The sequence below is a fragment of the Pristiophorus japonicus genome, chromosome 18 (genome assembly GCF_044704955.1).
Source record: "Pristiophorus japonicus isolate sPriJap1 chromosome 18, sPriJap1.hap1, whole genome shotgun sequence".
Taxonomy (NCBI): domain Eukaryota; kingdom Metazoa; phylum Chordata; class Chondrichthyes; family Pristiophoridae; genus Pristiophorus; species Pristiophorus japonicus.
This window is the reverse complement of record NC_091994.1, coordinates 23,872,992-23,894,758: the sequence shown is the minus strand read 5'-3', so window position 1 is coordinate 23,894,758 and position 21,767 is coordinate 23,872,992. Positions and strand designations below refer to the sequence as shown.

The 21,767-nt window shown below is 41.6% G+C and overlaps 1 protein-coding gene and 1 pseudogene across 6 annotated transcripts in view; both read left to right on the top strand.

Moving 5' to 3' along the window:
• plekhj1 (pleckstrin homology domain containing, family J member 1) overlaps positions 1-21,767 on the top strand; it is a 36,491-nt gene extending 14,724 nt beyond the window's left edge. The window contains exons 3-7 of one of the 6 annotated variants that reach the window (XR_011587587.1): positions 1,272-1,338; positions 9,957-10,047; positions 10,604-10,667; positions 16,463-16,587; positions 20,201-21,767. Coding sequence is in view for 4 of the 6 variants with exons in the window: in XM_070859777.1 (XP_070715878.1) it covers positions 1,272-1,338; positions 9,957-10,047; positions 10,604-10,667; positions 16,494-16,550 (279 nt within the window). In the remaining 2 variants the exon portion in view is untranslated. Of the gene's footprint in view, positions 1-1,271; positions 1,339-9,956; positions 10,048-10,603; positions 10,668-16,462; positions 16,588-19,061 lie in introns of all 6 variants that reach the window. The other 5 variants (XR_011587586.1, XM_070859777.1, XM_070859776.1 and 2 more) reach the window with 5 other exon arrangements.
• LOC139229501 (U2 spliceosomal RNA) lies at positions 1,861-2,098 on the top strand (annotated as a pseudogene).

The following is a 21,767-nucleotide window of genomic DNA, read 5'->3' as shown; positions in this document are numbered from 1 at the left end:
GTGTACAGTTTTGGTCTCCTAATCTGAGGAAGGACATTCTTGCTATTGAGAGAGTACAGCGAAGGTTCACCAGACTGATTCCCGGGCTGGCAGGACTGACATACGAAGAAAGACTGGATCGACTAGGCTTATATTCACTGGAATTTAGAAGAATGAGAGGGGATCTCATTGAAACATATAAAATTCTGACGGGATTGGACAGGTTAGATGCAGGAAGAATGTTCCCGATGTTTGGGAAGTCCAGAACCAGGGGTCACAGTCTTAAGGATAAGGGGTAAGCCATTTAGGACCGAGATGAGGAGAAACTTTTTCACCCAGAGAATTGTGAACCTGTGGAATTCTCTACCACAGAAAGTTGTTGAGGCTAGTTCGTTGGGTATATTCAAAAGGGAGTTAGATGTGGTCCTTTATAGTTAAAGGGATCAAGGGATATAGAAAGAAAGCAGGAATGGGGTACTGAAGTGGCATGATCAGCCATGATCATATTGAATGGTAGTGCAGGCTCGAAGGGCCGAATGGCCTACTCGTGCACCTATTTTCTATGTTTCCAGTCTGTCATAACCCAAACACTGCTCTTCTGTACTGTACACCCTCCCATCTACCTCACCATATCCCACATATGTTCTTCCACCCACCCTTTCCCCTTCTCTTCCCCCCCCGCCACCACCTCTTCAGCAGCATAACCTCTCATTCACCAAAACATATGGAATATCTGCTATTCCTCTTAATAGATGTCTGGTATTCCAAATTTTATGTACTTACAGTTTAATATGCAGATTATAGATGAATGGAAAGTCACCTTAGGATAAAAATACGATTATAATATATAGGACAGTGCTGCTGAGTTAATGAGTAAATGCAACATTAACATTTTAATGCTTGCTTCATTCCATTAGTTGAAATTCCAATAGTGATTGCCATTTGGATATCTATTACGTGTAATATGTTTTGCCAGTTGGTGGCCTGGTTTCTGGCTGACGATAACTTACAGGAAAGAATATATATTGTGCGTCCATGAAATTTTCCCTGCTCCATCTTGTCCTGCAGTTAGGCCAGACTTCCATTGGCATTCAAAGTCTTGAAGTAGCAGATGACTTGTTTGACTGATGACCTGTCCAGCTGAATAGAGATGGGCACATTGTCTTACGTTAATAAGGAAGTAACAGATACAATAATTTTGGAAACTAAATCAGTATTGACAAATATGTATGATATAAATAATATGGAAGACTTTTTAAAATTCATATACTAACTTGTTATTTTTTTAATAGCCTGTTGGTGCCTTGTTACTTGAACAGTGTAGAATCCAAAAGGAAGATGACACTGGTTTCTCGCTAGGTAATTCCACTTTTACTTGTATTCCATTTTCTGTCAGAGATGAAGACTCCCAGCTGAATATAAATATTTTAAGTTCTCATTTGAAACATGATGAGTGAATGTGGCAATTAACTGATGCTATATCTCCATATTTAGATAATGTGCATACTGAATGATCATTATGGTTTTTTGTGCATTTTGATTAATTTTTGGTCATTTAAGATGTGATGTCAAAAGTGGAGATATTTCCACTTGAGCACCCGGTGACAATGTTTACCCTCTCAGGCCACGCAGCTGTCCACTTATAGAGGAAAGCTTCATCTACTTTGCCCAAAATGTTTCTTAACCCCAACATTAATAGAACATCCTCCATTGAATGTTTCCATTTCCCACTCCAGCCTTCATTGTGGCCTTGCAGTGAGTTTGCCACTTTATGGGTTTCGGGGGATGGGGCGGGGGGCGGGTTTGTGCTGTAGGCCTACAATCATGGATGAAGACAATCCAAACTCATTTCACATGGAGCTGTTGCAATCAGCAAATAAATTAGCTTCTCGGCCTTTTGGCTGAGATCATGCGTAACTGATCTGACAGGGGAGTAACCATGACCCCAACGTGGTTCTCCCTGGATCAGGAAGGTGATTCTCCTATGCTTTTTGGAAATAATAGGTGGGTGGGGTGGCTTGACCCATCCACCTCCACGGAGGTGTGTGGGGGGCCTGACCCATCCACCTCCATGGCACGAACCTGGTATTGCAGTACTTCCAGGACCGGTGCAGTGGCTTTTGGCTAAGAGCATTGGCGCAGAGTGATCCTTGATGTGTGCAAGGTGACCTCTGGCGTTTGTGATTTGACAAATAATTGGAAAGATTGGCAACAAAAAAAAAAAATTAGACTTCCTTCCATCAAGGTAGGATGAATTTGCAACCATGTCCCAACAGTGTCCTCCTAATAATAATGTCCTAATAAAACGTTCTCAAAAAAAGTTATTTTGCAGTTTAAAAAAACATTGTTTTTTTTGGGGGGGGAAAAGACTTCTGTCATTTTAAAAATGTATTATTTTTCCAAGCACTGTAGCTGTCCTTGTGGTGATAAGTTATCATTTCAGCTGCCATCTGTTTTCAAGAAATCTTGGAGAAAGAATGTACAGAACCTCTGTACAAGTACTAATGTTCAAGGTTACACCTTTGTTCATTTGTTTAATATCCGTGCCACAGAACTATATATCAGCACAGTTTCTTCTGATTTTGATTAACTATTGATGCTCATTCTGTGCTTTATGTTATCATCATGCTCATTTCAGGAAAGCCCATGATGAGCAATGAAGAGTGAAGTTTCCGAGCATATTATATTGACAAAGTTGAGAATTTTTTTTAATTGCATTGGGAAAGCAACTCCAAATAAGGGCAAATTTATGATTTTTTTTCCCACTTGCTAAATTTCTGTCAAAAAACAAGTCCATTTATTTTTTTTAAATCTTGCTCACCGATGCTCAGTTTGGATTCTGCCAGGACTACTCGGCACCAGACCTCATTACAGTCTTGGTCCAAACATGGACAAAAGAGTTGAATTCGAGAGGTGAGAGTGAATGCCTTTCACATCAAGGCAGCATTGGACTGAGTGTGGCATCAAGGGGCCCTAGGAAAATTTAAGTCAATGGGAATCTGGGGAAGGGGGGGACTCCCCACTGGTTAGAGTCACACCGAGCACAAAGGAAGATGGTTGTGGTTGTTGGAGGTCAATCATCTCAGCCCCAGGACATTGCAGCAGGAGTTCCCCAAGGCATTGTCCTAGGCCCAACCATCTTCAGCTGCTTCATCAATGACCTTCCCTCCATCATAAGGTCAGAAGTGTGTATGTTTGCTGATTGCACAGTGTTCAGTTCCCTTCGCAACTCCTCTGATAATGGAGCAGTCAATGCCTGCGTGCAGCAAGACCTGGACGACATTCAGGCTTGGGCTGATAAGTGGCGAGTAACATTCGTGCCACACAAGTGCCAGGCAATGACTATCTCCATCAAGAGTGTCTAACCACCTAACCATTGCCGAATCCCCCACCATCGACATCCGAGGAGGGTCACCATTGAGCAGGAACTTAACTGGACCAGCCACATAAATACTATGGCTACAAGAGCAGGTCAAAGGCTGGGTATTCTGCGGCGAGTGTCTCACCTCCTGACTCCTCAAAGCCTTTCCAACGTCTGCCAGGCACAAGTCATGAGTGTGATGGAATACTCTCCACTTGCATGGATGAGTGCAACTCCAACAGCACTCAAGAAGCTCAACAACATCCAGGACAAAGCAGCCCGCTAGATTGGCACCCTATACACCACCTTAAACATTCACCCCCTCCACCACTGCACACGTGGCTGCAGTGTGTACTATCTACAAAATGCACTGCAGCATCTTGCCAAGGCTTCTTCGACAGCTCCTCCCAAATCCACGACTTCTACCACCTAGAAAAGGATGAGAAACAGGTGCATGGGAACACCATCACCTCCCTGTTCGCCTCCAAGTCATGCACCATCCTGACTTGGAAATAAGTTTGCCACAGGGACAGCAGTGGTTCAAGAAGGCAGTTCATTGCCACTTTCTTGAGGGCAATTAGGGATGGGCAATAAATACTGGCCTTGCCAGCGACACCCACATCCCAGGAACGAATTTTTAAAAAAAATATATGTGCAAATTTGATTTTTTCTTTCCACTGATGCTAGATTTCTGTCAAAAACAAGTCCATTTAATTTTTTTATTTAGCTGCAATATACCTTTATTGAGGCAGATGGTTTACATCCTGGGATCATGAGGGAGATAGTGCAGGGGCTCTAGAAATTGTATTCTGGTCACTTCCATTCAATGTGGAATGGTGCTTGAGGACTGGAGATTATTTTTCACATTAATAAACAGTGAATATAACATAAGAATTAGGAGTAGGCCATACAGCCCTTCAAGCCTGCTTCGCTATTCAATAAAATCGTAGCTGGTCTAAGACCTCAACTCCATTTTCCCGCCCGATCCCCATATCCCTTGAGTCCAAAAATCTATTTATCTCGGCCTTGAATATACTGAACAACTAAGCATCCACAGCCCTTTTGGGTAGAGAATTTCAAAAATTCACAATGCTCGGAGTAAAGAAATTAGTCTTAAAAGTCTGACCCCTTCTCCTCAGAAAATGCCCCCTAGTTCTAGACTCTCCAGCCAGGGGAACCAACTTCTCAGACCCGTTAATACCCCTCAGAATCTTGTACGTTTCAATGAGATCACCTCTCATTCTTCTAAACTCGAGAGTATAGGCACAATCTCTCCTCGTAGGACAACCCTCTGATATGAACATAAGAAATAGGAGTAGGCCATACGGCTTCGCCATTTAATACAATCATGGCTGATCCGATCATGCACTTCCCTGCCCGCTCCCCATAACCCTTTATTCCCTTATCGATTAAGAAACTGTCTATCTCTGTCTTAAATGTATTCAATGTCCCAGCTCTCTGAGGCAGCGAATTCCACAGATTTACAACCCTCAGAGAAGAAATTTCTCCTCATCTCAGTTTTAAATTGGTGGCCCCTTATTCTAAGATTATGCCCCCTAGTTCTAGTCTCCCCTATTAGTGAAAACATCCTCTCTGCATCCACCTTGTCAAGCCCCCTCATAATCTTATACGTTTCGATAAGATCACCTCTCATTCTTCTGAATTCCATTGAGTAGAGACTGAACCTTTTCTCTTAAGTCAACCCCCTCATCTCTGGAATCAAACCTTGTGAACCTTCTCTGAACTCAGTCCAAAGCAAGTATATCCTTTCGTAAATAAGGAAACCAAAACTGTACGCAATATTCCAGGTGTGGCCTCACCAATACCCTGTATAGCTGTAGCAAGACTTTCCTGTTTTTATACTCCATCCCCTTTGCAATAAAGGCCAAGATTCCATTGGCCTTCCTGATCACTTGCTGTATCTACATACTAACCTTTTGTGTTTCATGCACAAGTACCCCCAGGTCCTGTTGTACTGCGGCACTTTGCAATCTTTCTCCATTTAAATAATAACTTGCTCTTCGATTTTTTTTCTGCCAAAGTGCATGACCTCACACTTTCCAACATTATACTTCGTCTGCCAAATTTTTGCCCACTCACTTAGCCTGTCTGTCCTTTTGCAGATTTTTTGTGTCGTCCTCACACATTGCTTTTCCTCCCATCTTTGTTTCGTTAGCAAACTTGGCTACATTACACTCGATCCTTTCTTCCAAGTCGTTAATATAGATTGTAAATAGTTGTGGTCCCAGCACTGATCCCTGCGGCACCCCACTAGTTACTGATTGCCAACCGAGAATGAACCATTTATCCTGCCTCTCTGTTTTCTGTTAGTTAGCCAATCCCCTCTATCCATGCTAATATATTACCCCCAACCCTGTGAACTTTTACTTATGCAGTAACCTATCATGTGGCACCTTGTCAAATGCCTTCTGGAAGTCCAAATACACCACATCCACTGGTTCCCCTTTATCCACCCTGTTCCTTACATCCTCAAAGAATTCCAGCAAATTTGTCAAACATGACTTCCCCTTCATAAATCCATGCTGACTCTGCCTGACCGAATTATGCTTTTCCAAATGTCCTGCTACTGCTTCTTTAATAATGGACTCCCAACATTTTCCCAACCACAGATGTTAAGCTAACTGGTCTATAGTTTTCTGCTTTTTGTCTGCCTCTTTTAAATAGGTGTGTTACATTTGCAGTTTTTCCAATCTGCTGGGACCTCCTCAGAATCTAGGGAATTTTGGTTAATTACAACCAATGCATCCACTACCCCTGCCGCTACTTCTCAAGACCCTAGGATGCAAGCCATTGGGTCCAGGGAATTTATCTGCCTTTAGTCCCATTATCTTACTGAGTCCTCCTTGGTGATTATGATTCCTCCCGCCCCCCCCCCCCCCCATAGCCCCTTAACTATATATTGTGAGTATCCTCTACCATAAAGACTGATAAAATATTTGTTCAGAGTTTCTGCCATCTCCATGTTCCCCATTACTAATTCCCTGGACTCGTCTTCTAAGGGACCAACATTTACTTTAGCCACAATTTTCCTTTTTATATACCTATAGAAACTCTTGCTATCTGTTTTTGTATTTCGTGCTAATTTACTTTCATAGTTTATCTTCCCTTAATCATTTTTTTAGTCATTCTTTGCTGGCTTTTAAAAGCTTCCCAATCTTCTGTCCTCCCACTAGTTTTGGCCACTTTGTAAGCCCTTGTTTTTAATTGGATACTGTCCTTTATTTCTTTAGTTAGCCATGGATGGCTATCTTTTCTCTTACACCCTTTCCTCCTCACTGGAATATATTTTTCTTGAGAGTTGTGAAATATCTCCTTAAATGTACTCCACTGTTCATCAACCGTCCTACACTTTAATCTATTTTCCCAGTCCACTTTAGCCAAATCTGCCCTCATACCTTCATAGTCTCCTTTTTTTTTAAGCTTAGTATGCTGGGTTGAGATCCAACTTTCTCAGCCTCCATCTGAATTTGAAATTCAACCATGCTATGATCACTCATTCCAAAGGGATCCTTTACTAGGAGATTGTTTGTTAATCCTGTCTCATTACACAGGACCAGATCTAAGATAGTCTGCCTCCTGGTTGGTTCCTTTACATACTGCTCAAGGAATCCGTCCCTTATGCACTCTATGAACTCTTCCTCAGGGCTCCCTGACCAATTTGATTTGTCCAATCAATATGAAGGTTAAAATCACCCATGATTATTGCTGTTCCCTTTTTACAAGCCCCCACGATTTCCTGATTTATACTCCGACCAACAGAGTTGCTATTGTTAGGGGGTCTATAGACTACGCCCACCAGTGACTTTTTTCTTCCTTATCTCCACCCAGACTGTTTCAACATCCTGATCATTTGAGCCAATATCGTTTCTCACTATTGCAGTGATTCCATCTTTTATCAATAGAGCTACCCCATCTCCTTTTCCTTTCTGTCTGTCCTTCCGATTGTCAAATACCCCTGAATATTTAATTCCTGTCCTGGTCACCTTGCAACCACGTCTGTTATGGCTACCAGATCATACCCATTTGTCTCAATTTGTGCCATCAACTCATCTATTTTGTTACGAATGCTACGTGCATTTAGACAAAGTGCCTTTAAATTTGTTTCTTTACCCTTTTTTCCTGCTTGTTTCCTCTCTCCTTCAAACTCACTTTATTTTTGCTTTCTAATTTCAGCTTTACTCCCCTCTCTACTGAATCTATTTTCAGGTTCCCATTTCCCTGCCAAGCTAGTTTAAACCCTCCCCAACAGCACTAGCAAACAACCCCCCCCTCCCTGCCTGCGAGAATATTGGTCCCGACTCTGTTGAGGTGCAACCCGTCCGGCTTGTACAAGTCCCACCTCCCCCAGAAGTGTTCCCAATGCCTCAGGAAACTAAAGCCCTCCTGCCTGTACCATCTCTCCAGCCACGTATTCATCTGCTCTATCCTCCTATTTCTGTACTCACTAGCTCGTGGCACCTTTTGAGGTCCTGCTTTTTAATCTCTCTCCTAGCTCCCCTCATCCCAGGGATCAATCTAGTGAACCTTTTATTGCACCGCCACTAAGGCATGTATGTCCTTTCTCAGTTAAGGAGACCAAAACTATGCAGAGTACTCCAGGTGCGGTCTCACCAAACATACAGTACAATTGTCGTAAGACTTTCTTACTCTTATACTCCAACCTCCTTGCAATAAAGGCCAAAATGCCATTTGCCTTCCTAATTGCTTGCTGTACCTGCATGCTAACTTTCTGTGTTTCCTGTACGAGGACACCTAAATCTCTCTGAACACCAACATTTAATAGTTTCTCACCATTTAAAAATATTCTGTTCTTCTAGTCTTCATAACAATGTGAATAACCTCATATTTCCTCACATTCTCTATTTGCCACTACTTACTTAACCTGTCTATATCCCTTTGCAGGCTCTTTGTGACCTCCTTACAGCTTACTTTCCCACCAAGCTTTGTATCATCAGCAAACTTGGATACATTGCACTCGGTCCCTTCATCTAAGTCATTAATATAAATTGTAAATAGCTGAGGCCCAAGCACTGATCCTTGCGGCACCCCACTAGTTACAGCCTGTGAACCAAAAAATGACCTGTTTATCCCTACTCTCTGTTTTCTGTCCATTAACCAATACTGTATCGTATATTACCCCCAACCCCATGAATACTTATCTTGCGTAGCAACCTTTTATGTGGTACCTTATTGAATGCCTTTTGGAAATCTAAATATACTACATCCATTGGTTCCCCTTTTGCTACCCTGCTAGTTACATCCACTAAAACTCTAATAAATTTGTTAAACACTATTTCCCTTTCATAAAACCATGATGAATCTGCCCAGTTATATAATTTTTTTTTTTTTTTTTTTTTTTTTAAGTGCCCTGTTACCACTTCCTCAATAATGGATTCCAGCATTTCCCTGAAGACTGATGTCAGGCTAACTGGCCTGTAGTTCCCTGTTTTCTCTTGCCCCCCCCCCCCCCCCCCATCTTTCTTGAATAGCGGGGTTACATTTGCTACCTTCCAATCTGCTGGGATTGTTCTAGAATCCAGGGAATTTGAATCCAAGGAATTTTGGAAGATCACAACCATTGCATCCACTATTTCTGTGGACACCTCTTTTAGAACCCTTGGGTGTAGACTAATCGGGGGATTTGTTGGCTTTTAGTGCCATTAGTTTCTCGAGTACTTTTTCTCTACTGATAATTACTTAAGTTCCTCACTGTTATTAGCTATTTGGTTTTCTGCTATTTTTGATATGCTTTTTGTATCTTCTACTGTGAAGACAAATACAAAATATTTGTTTGAAGTTTGCCATTTCCTTATTCCCCATTATACTTTCACCTGTTTCAGCCTCAAAGGGACCAGGGCTTACTTTTGCTACACTCTTTCTTTCTTTTTACAAACATTGTAAAAGCTCTTGCCATCTGTTTTTTATATATCTTGCTAGTTTAGACTTATTTTCTCCCGCATCAATTTTTGGTCATCCTTTGCTGATTTATAAAGCTCTCCCAATCCTCGGGCTTACTGCTATTCTTCACAAGGTTATAGGCCTCTTTAATCTAATACTATCTTTAACTTCTTTAGTTAGCCACGGATGGATCATTTTTCCCATGGAGTTTTTATTTCTCAATGGAATGTATATTTGTTGAAAATTTTGGAATATTTCTTTAGTTCTGTCTTGGGAAGAAAAATCCAGTGAAGCACAAAGCACACCTTGTGTGAAGCGAGAGCAAAGATGATTGTGATTGTGTTTGGCCCAATTCAACCTATTGTCCTAGGGAGAGAAGAATACAGTTGAAGCAAGACAACTGGAAGAAAATAAAATGTTTAAGGAATGCTGAAATTGCCCCATTCAACAAGAAAATGGGCCCCACAGTCAAATGGACAAACCTCAATCTGTGATATTTTCTATAGCCAGTATCTTTAGCTAACAGACTAGAACTAATCAACTGAGGAAAAAGATGAATTAAGCAGCAACTTTTTAGAATTACCCGAATGGATTTTTCTGGTTCCAATATTGTAATTTTTGAAGGATAATCACTATATCTAAACTGCATATTTTAAATTAATCGTACTGTTGTTGTTTTTTTGAAATTTGTTTGCAGCATTCGTGGATGAACCAGAAAGAAAATACTCATTTGTGTGTGAGAATAAAGATGAATGTGAGGAGTGGATTGATGCCTTGACAAAAGCCAGGTATGTGAACATAGTCATCTTCTGTTTGCCATCACTTTTTCTGTACTCACGAGGTAAAGTCATTATAGTACTGGGCATTTATGTATTTTTATAGAAGCCATCACTAAAATAACCCACAGGCTTTTTTATAAAAGGTGCTCTACACCCAATCTAAATTCATTCCAAGACTGGTTAATTTTAAAACTGCAGGTGCATTTTGTGGAACTGAACCATGTGGAATGTCCCAAGTTTGACCTCAATTTGCTAACCTCCACAAGATCACAGGTCTGTGAACAAGAGGAGAATAGTCAACTAGGATTTGCCATTCTGATTATTGTTGACTCCAAGAGAGATGAGGAAAATGTTTAGTTAGGTGGAAGGTTCTTGAAAAATAAATTTCAGCACATTTTCTATATTTCAATAGCAATAATATTTTTTACAAGTTGTGTATCTTGTACAGAATTATAGTTTTTTTAACCGTAATCTATTAGCAATCAATTCCATGTTCTGACAGTGATTACTTGTTTGAATTTCAATTTTTTTGCTTTTGTAGACTTTTAATTGTTTTGTTTTGCAGCTATGAATACATGCGGCAAAGTTTAATTTTTTACCGACACGAGATTAAAAAAATAACTGGAAAAGTGAGTTTTTGTTCTTTAGCTTTCAAAATATATGATTCATTATTATTCAAAGTCTATTGAAGCCACAGCACTGAAAGCTACTTTCTAGGGTATCTAAATGAGGAAGATCTTAAATTCTGCTCTCTCTGTCCCTTCCGCCTTTACTTTGGGTAAACTGCAGGATTTACGTATTCACTAGTGCACTGATCTTCCGTAGGCCTCGTACAATCAGAACACCAGCAATTTGTCCCACAAAGCCTAGACAACAATTCTGTTGGCACTTAGATTTCTTGCTGGTTTGTCCTGTATGGATTTAATGGATCTGGAAATTTGGAAAAGGTTGTTCATAACAATATTGCCTCATAGATGAATAAGTCCTAAATCAGGACAGCGAAATCTCTCTCTGCTGCTTGAACAATAGAAGTTTACAGCTCAGAAGGAAGCCATTCAGCCCATCGTGTCTGTGCCCACTCTCTGGGGTCAGGTTTGGGCCTGAGTTGCTCCTATTTTTTTTGGAGCAACTGGTTTAGAATGGAGTATCTTAGAAATTGCAATTCTCGGCATTTAGTTTGCTCCAGTTCTAGTCAGTTAGAACAGTTTCATTTTGGAACAGATTTTTTTTTTAAAAAGGGGGCGTGTCCAACCACTTACGCCTGTTTTGAATGTTTAGGCAGTGAAAACTTACTCCAAACTAACTTAGAATGGAGTAAGTGTAGATTTTTGTATGCTCAGAAAAACCTTGCCTACACTTTTCAAATCAGGTTTAGGGAACGAGGGGGGTGGGGGTGGGGGGCGGAAGGGAAGTAATTAAATTCTACAAGCATTCAACAGTCTTACTTATACAAATAAAGAGTCATCCTGACTAAAAATGAAACAAAGCAAAGACAAAATATTGAATATTCCTACCTGTGAGAAGCAGCAGCAGCCTTCGAGCTGCGGTGCTTCAGGCAGGCCTTCCTTCCATGTAGGAGACAGGGGCGGCGTCAGTGGCTCGACGGCAGCCGAAGACACAGCAAGCAAGCAGCCTTCGAGCTGCGAGGGAAGCTGAGGCCATTTGGCCACGGGATAGGGGCGGAGGCAGTGGCTGACGGCGACCGAAGACACAGCAAGCAGACTTTGAGCTGCGAGGGAGACTGAGGCCATTCGGCCACGGGATAGTGGTTGACGGCGGCCGAAGACACGGCAAGCAGACTTCGAGCTGCGAGGGAGACTGAGGCCATTCGGCCAGGGACAGGGAGAGGCAGCCAGGTTGAAACTTAAGTTTGCAGAATGGATGCTGCGTTGTCAACACCACGTATTATGCAATGGTTCGCCATCAATTCACTGCATAGGAGAGAATTGATTAGAGCTCACCACACCAGGAACGTCATAGCCCGTGGGCTGATGGGCAGGAGACCTTACCCACGTCGACAATATTGAGCCAGGCGCTCGTACCTGGACATGAGCGAGGCTGATTGTGTCAAAAGGCTGCGTTTCCGCAGAGAAGTTGTCGCTGAGATCTGTGATCTGCTGAGAGCAGATTTGCAGCCCTGAAGCAGAACGCCGACTGCCTTGTCTGTTGAAATGAAGGTAACAGCTGCACTTGCCTTCTATGCCTCGGGATCGTTTCCAGCTACAACTGGAGATGTGTGTGCCATCTCTCAACGTGCAACACATGGCTGCATTTACCAGGTCACGGCTGCACTGTATGCGCGGAGGAATTACTTCAATTTCCCAATGACCGCCCAAGCGATCCATGAGAGGGCTGTGGGCTTCTTCAGGATTGCCGGCTTCCCAAAGGTACAGGGCTGCATTGATTGTACCCACATAGCCTTGCGAGCACCTGTGGAGGATTCCGAGCAGTACAGGAATAGAAAAGGTTTCCACTCTATCAATGTGCAGCTCGTGTGTGATGACAAGCAATGCATCATGTCAGTCGATGCGAGATACCCTGGCAGCACCCAAGATGCGTTCATCCTACGCGACTGCGTTATATCTGACATGTTTGAGCAGCAGCCAGAAGGGCAGAGCTGGCGACTGGGAGACAAAGGGTACGGCCTGACCACCTGGCTCATGATGCCCCTACGCGTGACTGACAGACAAGCTGACCGTCAATACAACATGGCGCACATTGCGACGTGCAGCATCATTGAGAGGACCATTGGCATGCATATTGAAACAGTGATTCCGATGCCTGGACCATTCCAGAGGCCACTTGCAGTACTCTCCTCAGATTGTCGGTCACTTCACTGTTGTGTGCTGTATGCTTCATAACTTAACCATCATGAGGCAGCAGGAGCAGGTAGTGGAACCAGAAGACCCACGTGAGGGTTCAGTGCATGATCGTATTACGGAAGAGCAGGATGTGGATGTGGATGATGATGACGATCAGGAAAGCATGCAAGTGACTGATGCTGGAGCACGAGGTCGGAGGAGGGCCATCCATCATGTTCCTTTAACGATTGCTCGAGCCTTGCACCAGCAGCTCATCCGTGAACGCTTCAATTACTGATGCCTGAGGGCTCTGCGACCACTGTTGCGCATGGACATGTTTATTCTTTGCTGTTGTTCCTACGTTGTGTTGTGTTAATGGAAGATGAATCAGTTTTAATGAAATATTTTATTGAAAAGTTAACATCACTAACAAAATAATTGTTGGATCAAACTTTACTTTTTAATATGACTCTTGAAGATAACTTAAAAACTTTAACATCACTTATAAACTTGTAAAGTTACAAAACAATTTCAATGTGAAAAATCTTACACTCTTAAGATCACAAACTTTAAGATCACTTTTTAGATGCAAAATTAAATAAGTTACAAAATGTGAGAGCATTTACACTATAAGATCACTTAAAAACCCTAAGATCACTTATGTTGTAAAGTTACAAAATTTACAAAACAATTTCAATTTGAAAAACGCTACTACAGCTACATCAAGAACAAGAACAAAAGCAGCAAAGAAAGGCTGCAACCATCTCTCATCCACATCTCAGTGAATGTTCACTTCTTCATGGGGGTGTCATTTGCTTGGTGGGGCTGTGTGCCCTTATTGCAACAGCTATCTCCATGAGAGCCTGTGCCGTCGCTTGCATGCCCTTGGACATTCCCTCCCTAAGTTCCCGTCAGGACCGTCGCCTCTTCACCCACTGCTCTGACGCTACCGATGAGTAATTGGGTAAGCTCATTGGTCTCCATACCCAATGCCACAACCTGAGCCGCATCTGTTGCACGCTGCATCTCAGGAGAGCGTGTCTCCAACCTCCTCCTCTGCCTGGGTCTGCCTCGTGGCACCACTTCACTGGGAGGCGCGGGCACGGACAGTGGGATGCTCGGTGTTCCAAATGGCAGCACTCGAGTGCGAGCTGGGATGGTGGGTGAATGGGTGTAAACTGCTCCATTATATCACCAGCACCACTGGGACCCGCAATGTCGGAATCAAAACCATGAAGGTGGAACCAGAACCTATGCAAGAGGTTGAAGCTCTGATGCCCCTTAATGGGGGCTCATAAACATTAATTTGGAAGCTCTCCCCTGTAGACATTACAGTCATCGTTTCCATCATCCAGTCTGCATCTGGTTGTACTGGTTCTTGTTCTGTATCTTCAGGATCCTCAGGGTTGGCATCATCATCATCATCACGTTCTGCAAAATACATCAGAACAGTCAAATGTTTAACAGCAAGGGAGGGGGCAGGATGGGTGGCATATGAGTACTCTCACACATAGCAGGCTAGGCAGCAGGTTGATTTGAAGGGCCACGATGCATTTTCAGGACTTGGCCTCTTCCTCGTGTGTGGACCCAACTTGTGCTGTGCTGATTGCTTTTCTCCATGTACGATTCATCATAGCAGCTACCCTCTGTTCCCAGGGTGTCAGTGGATGCAGATTGGGCGTGCCTCCTCCTGTTCGAGTTGCTTCCCTTTTGTTGTGGGCCAATTTCTTCTGCAAAGAGTAAAATATAACTTTTTACAGAGTGCGTCTTTCTGCAGGGTGGGACATACAGATAGTCACATTACAATTACGATTACATTAAAAATGGAAAATATTACTTGCACTAACTACTTGACCAAGGTCGTGCCATTTCTTTTTACACTGGCTTCCAGATCTCATGGTATGCACCACTGCGCGGTAATCTTCAGCAACTTAGTTCCAGCGTTTCTTCATTTCTTTAGGTGGCACTTTTATGCGAGATCTGTTGCTGGTATCTAGCTCCTGCCATCTCTGCTCAATGACGTCGACTAATATCTCCACTTCCTCATGCAAGAAATTCTTTGTTCTTGGTGGACGTTGTTCCATTGCTGTATTGAATTGACACTTATTTTTCAAAACACACAGTCCTTAATTTGCATGCACCGATGCAGCGCCTGTTCTGGAAGTTTAGCAGTGAAAAGCAGCACTCACTGATTTCAGCAGGTGATTTAAACAAGTGCTGCTAAAAGCACTCCTTCAGACACAAAACTCACCAAAATTAAATCCCAAGCCTTTCCAGGGGTCCACGAGACAAATCAACACTTTTCTTTAAGTCCCTTTAAAAATGGCCGAGTGGGGTATCGCGCGTGCGCTCCAATGCACACGCGCAGGGCTGCCGGCACAACATTGCCTCATTTAAATTAGTCTCGCCCCCCACCACTATCAGAATCGGCACGACTCTCTGGCTCCGCCCCCCGCTGCTGTGTGCGTGCCACGCCGAGCTCCCAGGGACCTGCAAGGAGCCGGAGAATTCAGAGGTGTTTTTCTTCTAGGTGCGAAAAACAGGTGTCCAGGTTGGGTCTTTAGCTTCTTGGATCTTTAGGAAAACAAACTGTGTTTGAAGACTAAAGCACCTTTTCCCATACTTGTCTTGTGAACATCCTCTTCCCCCAATCAGTGTATTGGTGCCACTCTTCAAGCCTCATCCACATACATATATGATGGATCTGTAGCCTCTTCCTATCCATCACAGTCTGCTCTAGCCCCATCACATGGCCCAAATCCTGTACCTACCTGTGCAGTGTGCCTTGACTGGCAGCTTTGGCAAAAGTATAGAACTATAAATATCCTGCAACCCTTTAACAAGTTGTTTCTATCTGTTTTACCCCTGCAATTCTCAAAATATTTGGTTAGCTCTCTGCTTCAAAGATATCCTAAAATAAGACTTCTTTATTCATACCTTTTATGTATTCTCTTTAATGCCTCTGAAATTAATGAGACACATTGACAAGCTGTAAAAAAATTATATTTCTTCTAATCAGTCACATTAGAAATGTGTTTTCTTACCTTGTATAGTGAAATATGTGGCTGTGTAGTTTTTACCAGAAAATTTCAGCAAATGGGTAAAGAGCTCCTCCAATGAATTTGTTGATACAATATAGACCTGGAAGATCCCAGTTTGAATCCTTGGTCATTGATGACTTCACTGATAAGAGTAGGGATGCCACATTAGATCTTGATGCACGTTATAGACTTCACACGAGAACATCATCAGATTTGGCTTTGATTTTCCATTTGCCATAGCCTTCTGTCTAGACATGCATGTCAAGAATGGCCATTTGGGCAAGGTATCGGGGGCTGCTAGTGCCTGTGGTACTCTACTTCAGCATAAGTCAGTGCTGTCAAGAGGGAAAAATTACATTTAAAGAAAAAAAACCTCGATATAATTCGATATACTTCCTGCACCATAATCAAGAGTATTTTAAAGTTGTCAGCAACAAAGAAAAGTTTGGAAATTAACAACTTAGATGAAATATCCTGTAACTCTACTGTTCCCAACCCATGAAAGTAAAATATTCCTTGCAGGAGTGTATTCTGAAAAATTAAACAATTGAAATGCCTCATTATGATTGTTCTTCCTTTTAGAGTAATGCTTGTTCCTGTACTGTGTCTGCAGGATCCACTGGAGCAGTATGGAATTTCAGAAGAAACTAGATTTCAGCCCAGATCGTAGAGGCTGTAGATAAAAGGTGTACAGTTTTTTCCGATGGGTAACTACAGCTATTTTATTATTTTCCTGGACTTTTTAAATAGGTCTATAGTGGAAGCTACGTTGCAGCAATAGTAATAAGGAAATGGGAAAAGTAGCACCCACTTCTCCACCTCCATTTTGTGAATTATTGTCAATTTGAAAACAATATAAGGTATCTTTGTGAACTGTACAAAAACTGCATTGTAGGAAAGGGTGCATTACAGAACATATTTTATATGTAATCTACTGATATGTCTTTTAGTAATCATTTTCACTCACTTATTAAAGAAGTTGAAACCACCACAGATGTAGTACACTTGTTTTTGAAACTGACCATTTTTTTTTTACTTGTGTGGAATGGATCAATTGTAGACCAGTCACCACCTGACCAGCAGTTGTACAGCTAACGGGCTGTAATTTGCAGCACTACGGGTGTGTGCGCCCATAGGCACCGTGCAAGTTCTGGGTTTAGGCATGCACTAAAACCCGGAACTTGAGATCTGCCAAAAATCATCTCGACAGATCCACCGCATCCCCAGGAAAAGGGCATTCGCGGGCAGAGTTGGGCTATATAGCTGCATACATACGGAATCCCCATAAACATGAATGGGGATTACCTACCTTGTCATTCGTTGGGCTAGCCCACATGATCTTGGGGGTGCTTGTGAAACACCTGCACCCTGATATAAGTGGGTCTTTTTCCACGGCTACTCAGAGCCCCAGGATCGCAAATCTCTGTACCTCCCTGACCACCAGGTAGGTGGGCATTTTATTTGCAGCTCGGAGGCATTTCCCTGTGGGTTCCAATGATCTCTTGTGACATGTTCAGGCAGTATAAGTTTTTGATAATGATTGTGGATTACACACTACTTACATTTATGTAATTAACTTAATGATTCAGTGCACAAAATATCAGTAAAGCATGAAAGGTTGCTACACAAGGCTAAGGCAGTAATGAAACCCAGGTGTGGATAAGAAATTAGCTAAGAGAGCAAACTGGATCCTTTTTGAGGGGAATGATGTCTAGCTGAGGAGCTATACCAAGTGGAGTGTCCCAGGAATCAGTGTTGGGACTTCAGTTATGAATCTGCATAAACAATCTGGATCCAGAAATACAAAGCAATTCAGCCAAATTTGCCAGTTCTAAACTCGGCTGCTGTTGAGACTGATTAGCTAGAGAAGAACCTAGGCAAAATTTATAAGCAGGCAGAACTGTGCCAGATGAAATTCAATGTGGACAAGTATTACACTCTGGAAGGAAAAATGAGAGACATATTTATTCAATAAATAGTTGAACAATCCAGACATAGGGTAAAAGAGCTGGGAGTAATAAGCTACTCAATGCTGAGTTTGTACCATCAGCTGTCATTAAAGTTCACAATGCTGAGATATTACTGAATCAGCAGAGTATGGGATGCTGTAAGAGCAGCACGTACCTGAACCGAGAGGCTTTAAGATCGCCAGGAATGGGTCTTTGGCATCTCATCTACATTTTTGGGGTGAGCTGCTGCTGCCTGTTGCCAATCCACAGGCCGCTCACCCTCAGGATAAATCCAATTTGGGCTGACTCGTCTTGCCAGCTGTAGACCTCAGGTAAGTCCTGGGAGGGGGATGGACTAAGATCCGGTGGGGTCGGGAGATTACTCCTCCCTCACAGGAAGGTTTTTTTTAAAGATTGTGGGAGAAACTGACTTTGACAGCTGCAGGAACTGCTTAGGCATGATACTTGCTCTGCTCATTGTAAACTAATTTCAACAAAGGGTCCTTCAACAGGCATTGGGCAACTCATTACATGTGCAAGGGGCCTAACACCTTAAATAGGCATGAAAAATGTAGCAGTGGGCTGAGTGGGTGCCAGTTGTCCCACTGCTAAATTGGTATGCATTGCCCATTTTACACCCAAAAACAGGTACAATGTATACCAATTTCTACCCCTACAAGTCTGAGGCAGTTATGCTGAAACTGTATAGTGCTCTGGTCAGCCAACACCTTGTTTGTTGTGTTCAGTTCTGGTCAGGGCACAAAAGGAAACATCCAGGAGCTGGAGGTTCTTCCCACTATTGGGACCGAGTTATGAAGACAGGCTTGAAAAACAAAAATTCTGGCTTGAAAGCATATGTGGCCAGAGGAAGGAGGCGTTGTCTAGACACTGTAGAACATGAGAGATGAAGTCAGAGGACTTCTGCAAGTTTAACCTTGAATAATAGACATGGGGATATATATACAAATTGGTAAAAGTCAGGACTGTTATAAGCACTACTTCATGCAGAGAGACATAGCTATCCAGAATGCCCTTTGTAAAAGCCCTGGAATAATTCCAGAAGCAATTACATACTGCGATGGGATGACCTGGGCAGACCGAATATCTTCTTTGATCTCTACTTCACTTTGTAATGAATTGATAATAGTTGTGAAACTGAAGTATGTTCCTAATAAGCATAAGAAATTAGTTCTGACAAAGAACCCAAAACATTAAATTTTTTCTCTTTACAGATTCTGATGGACCTGCTGTACTTGCCCAGTATTTTCTGTTCATATTTTTAGATATCCAGCATTTGTAGTTTATTTTTTTAGTATATATGAACTGTGGTGTACTGATTCATGGGGTCTAAGCGTTTTCATAGTAAAAAAAGACCAAATGAATGATTTGAATTGGATGTTATTTATGTTTTTGTACCAGTTGTAGAAAATAATTTAGATGTTTGTAGGTAAATGCTTTTCATAGAATCATTGAAATGTGCAGCACAGTAGACCATTCAGCTCATCGTGTCTGTGCCTTTGTTGGATTTCTCTGTTCCAAGCATATGTTCGTTGGAATAAACCATCACTGATGATTGTCTAAAGATTTCATTAAGTTTCAATTTAGTTACACAATAGAATTACTGATTGAAGATACTTAATTGTAAGGATGGTTTAGGTACATAAATACTCCATACACAAACTCCACCAGGGAGGTGCGACCTTCCTTTGTAGCTAAATGTGACCGTGACAGTTTTAAATTTAGATGTATATTAGTTTTGTGACCGTTGAACCTCATTGTACATTTGTGCTCTGTACTACCATAATGTAGAAGTTTTAATTGAAATTGAATTCCAACATTGTAAAATAAAGCAAGAAGCTTTCATTGTTGGGTATGAACATTTTTCCATGAAAGAATGTGAATCCCATCCTAAGAAAATGTGTGCACCAATAATCTAACTACCACTAAAATCAACCTTTGCTAAATAAAACTCTTAATCAGTTAAATTACCCAAGTATAAAAAGCACTGGTAAGAGGGCACTGGTTACTGCTGAACAATCTGAAATGGCCACTGCTGAAGGCAAATTAGAAATTAGAAATGCTGTGGTATGTTTCCCATTTACACAGCTGTAGGCATAATTAATATCAATATACTTAATGCAAGACAAAGTAGCCAGTCCAGCAGAATGATAATTCTCCTCTGGACCCACCTTTTATTTCTTTACTTGTCTCATCACCACCTTTTGCCTTGCACCATTATCCTATTTGCTATGTAATTACTCGTGGACGCTATTAGACCTTTCCCTTTTCTTTGCATGCACCCTGGCTCTGCAATTGCTTAAGGTGTTCATCTCTAGCATTGATCTGAAACGTTAACTCTTTCTCTCAACAGATGCTGCCTCACCCGCTGAGTGTTTCCAGCATTCGCTGTATTTTACTTGTCAGAATGCGAATGTCTACTTAAGCAGATGAACCCACACCAAATTGACTTTCCATGTGTTGGGGGTTTGGATAGAACATTAGCTAACATAGAAGCAATTTAAGATACAGTAACAGCAAAGTGCTTAAATTAATTAAATCTGATAGGAAATTACTAACAGTAGCATTTGCAGGTAATCAAAACAAATTTTGCATTCAATAACCAATGCAGAACATTTTTTTAAAGCAGTACACACCATTACAGCTGCTTGTTTAACTACCTCCAGTGCCAGTGGGAAAAAATGAGATTAAGATCTGGAAATCAAGTAGAGGGTTTGGGGAAAAGATTATTTAAGTATCTATTTATATCACACTGTACTGAAAAACGGAGTCCAAATCTACCAGGAAATATCACAATGGTTTCCCTCACCTGAACACATTGTGCATCAGTAATACGTCTGTAATGCCTTTGAGCTGTAGAACTGGGCATTTGTCTGATGCTCTGCTCTTCCTATATTGGTATTGTCTCAAAATGTTAACCTCTTTTCAACTCAAGATGCTGATAGACCATGTGTTTTATTTCTTATAGATGAGTTAAGTTATAGTTAAGGGATAGTTGATTCTTATAAAGATCAACTTTAAAATAGGTCTTGGCAATTTTGGAGATCTTTGGTCTTAACTCCAGTAGACAGTAAGGGATTTGACATCCCATGTAACTGTTCATACTCCACCTCCATAAACTTTGGGTTCAGCCACATCTTTGGAAGAGACTTTGACACCAGCATTGGCTAGATGATCTACATATTCTCTACTTCAGCCGACAATCAGTGGTCTCAAAGATCTTACTGATTTGAGTTTCGATACCTCCAAGCAAGTTTAGTGCCCAACAGCATTAATCTTGTGTGCTGCTTTCCTGAAGTATCAGATCATGATTCAGGCATGAATGTACTAGAATTACCCATCTCCCTGAACCTTACTGAATTTCTGCTTTGTCATGTATTTTTTGAAGCATAGAATTATTTTGATCAGAAATTAGTCAAAATAAAGATGCTCTTTGGGAAGCAGTGTGTTTCAATGCTAATTAAAATCTGGAAGATGTCAACAGCTAGCCCATTAACAGTCTTGTAGTAGTTGTAAAGTGATATCAACTATACAAGCTTAGTCCATGTAACAGCAATTTTAATTGCTGAAAAACTTAAAGGATCTGCATGATCAGGTTATAAAGTAGTTTGATGTAGGAAAACTGCAGGTCGCAACTGTGACAATCCCAAGTAATTATCCCATTGTTTACAAAGATGTTATGACAGAGATTCTGTTCGTGTTTCAATCTTCAAAGAATCTGCTCAACTTCAATATTCTAAAACAAGAATCTGAGTGGTCGGCGTCAGTATACAATTGGGTGCAGTGTACTACAGCAACAGTGTAATTTCAAAAGTTACCTGATGATCCGTCAGCCTCATCACTTGTACTGTATAGTATTTTGTCTAGAGATTTGCTTCTGTGAATCATTCATACTGTAAATAAATATGGTTACTAGTTAA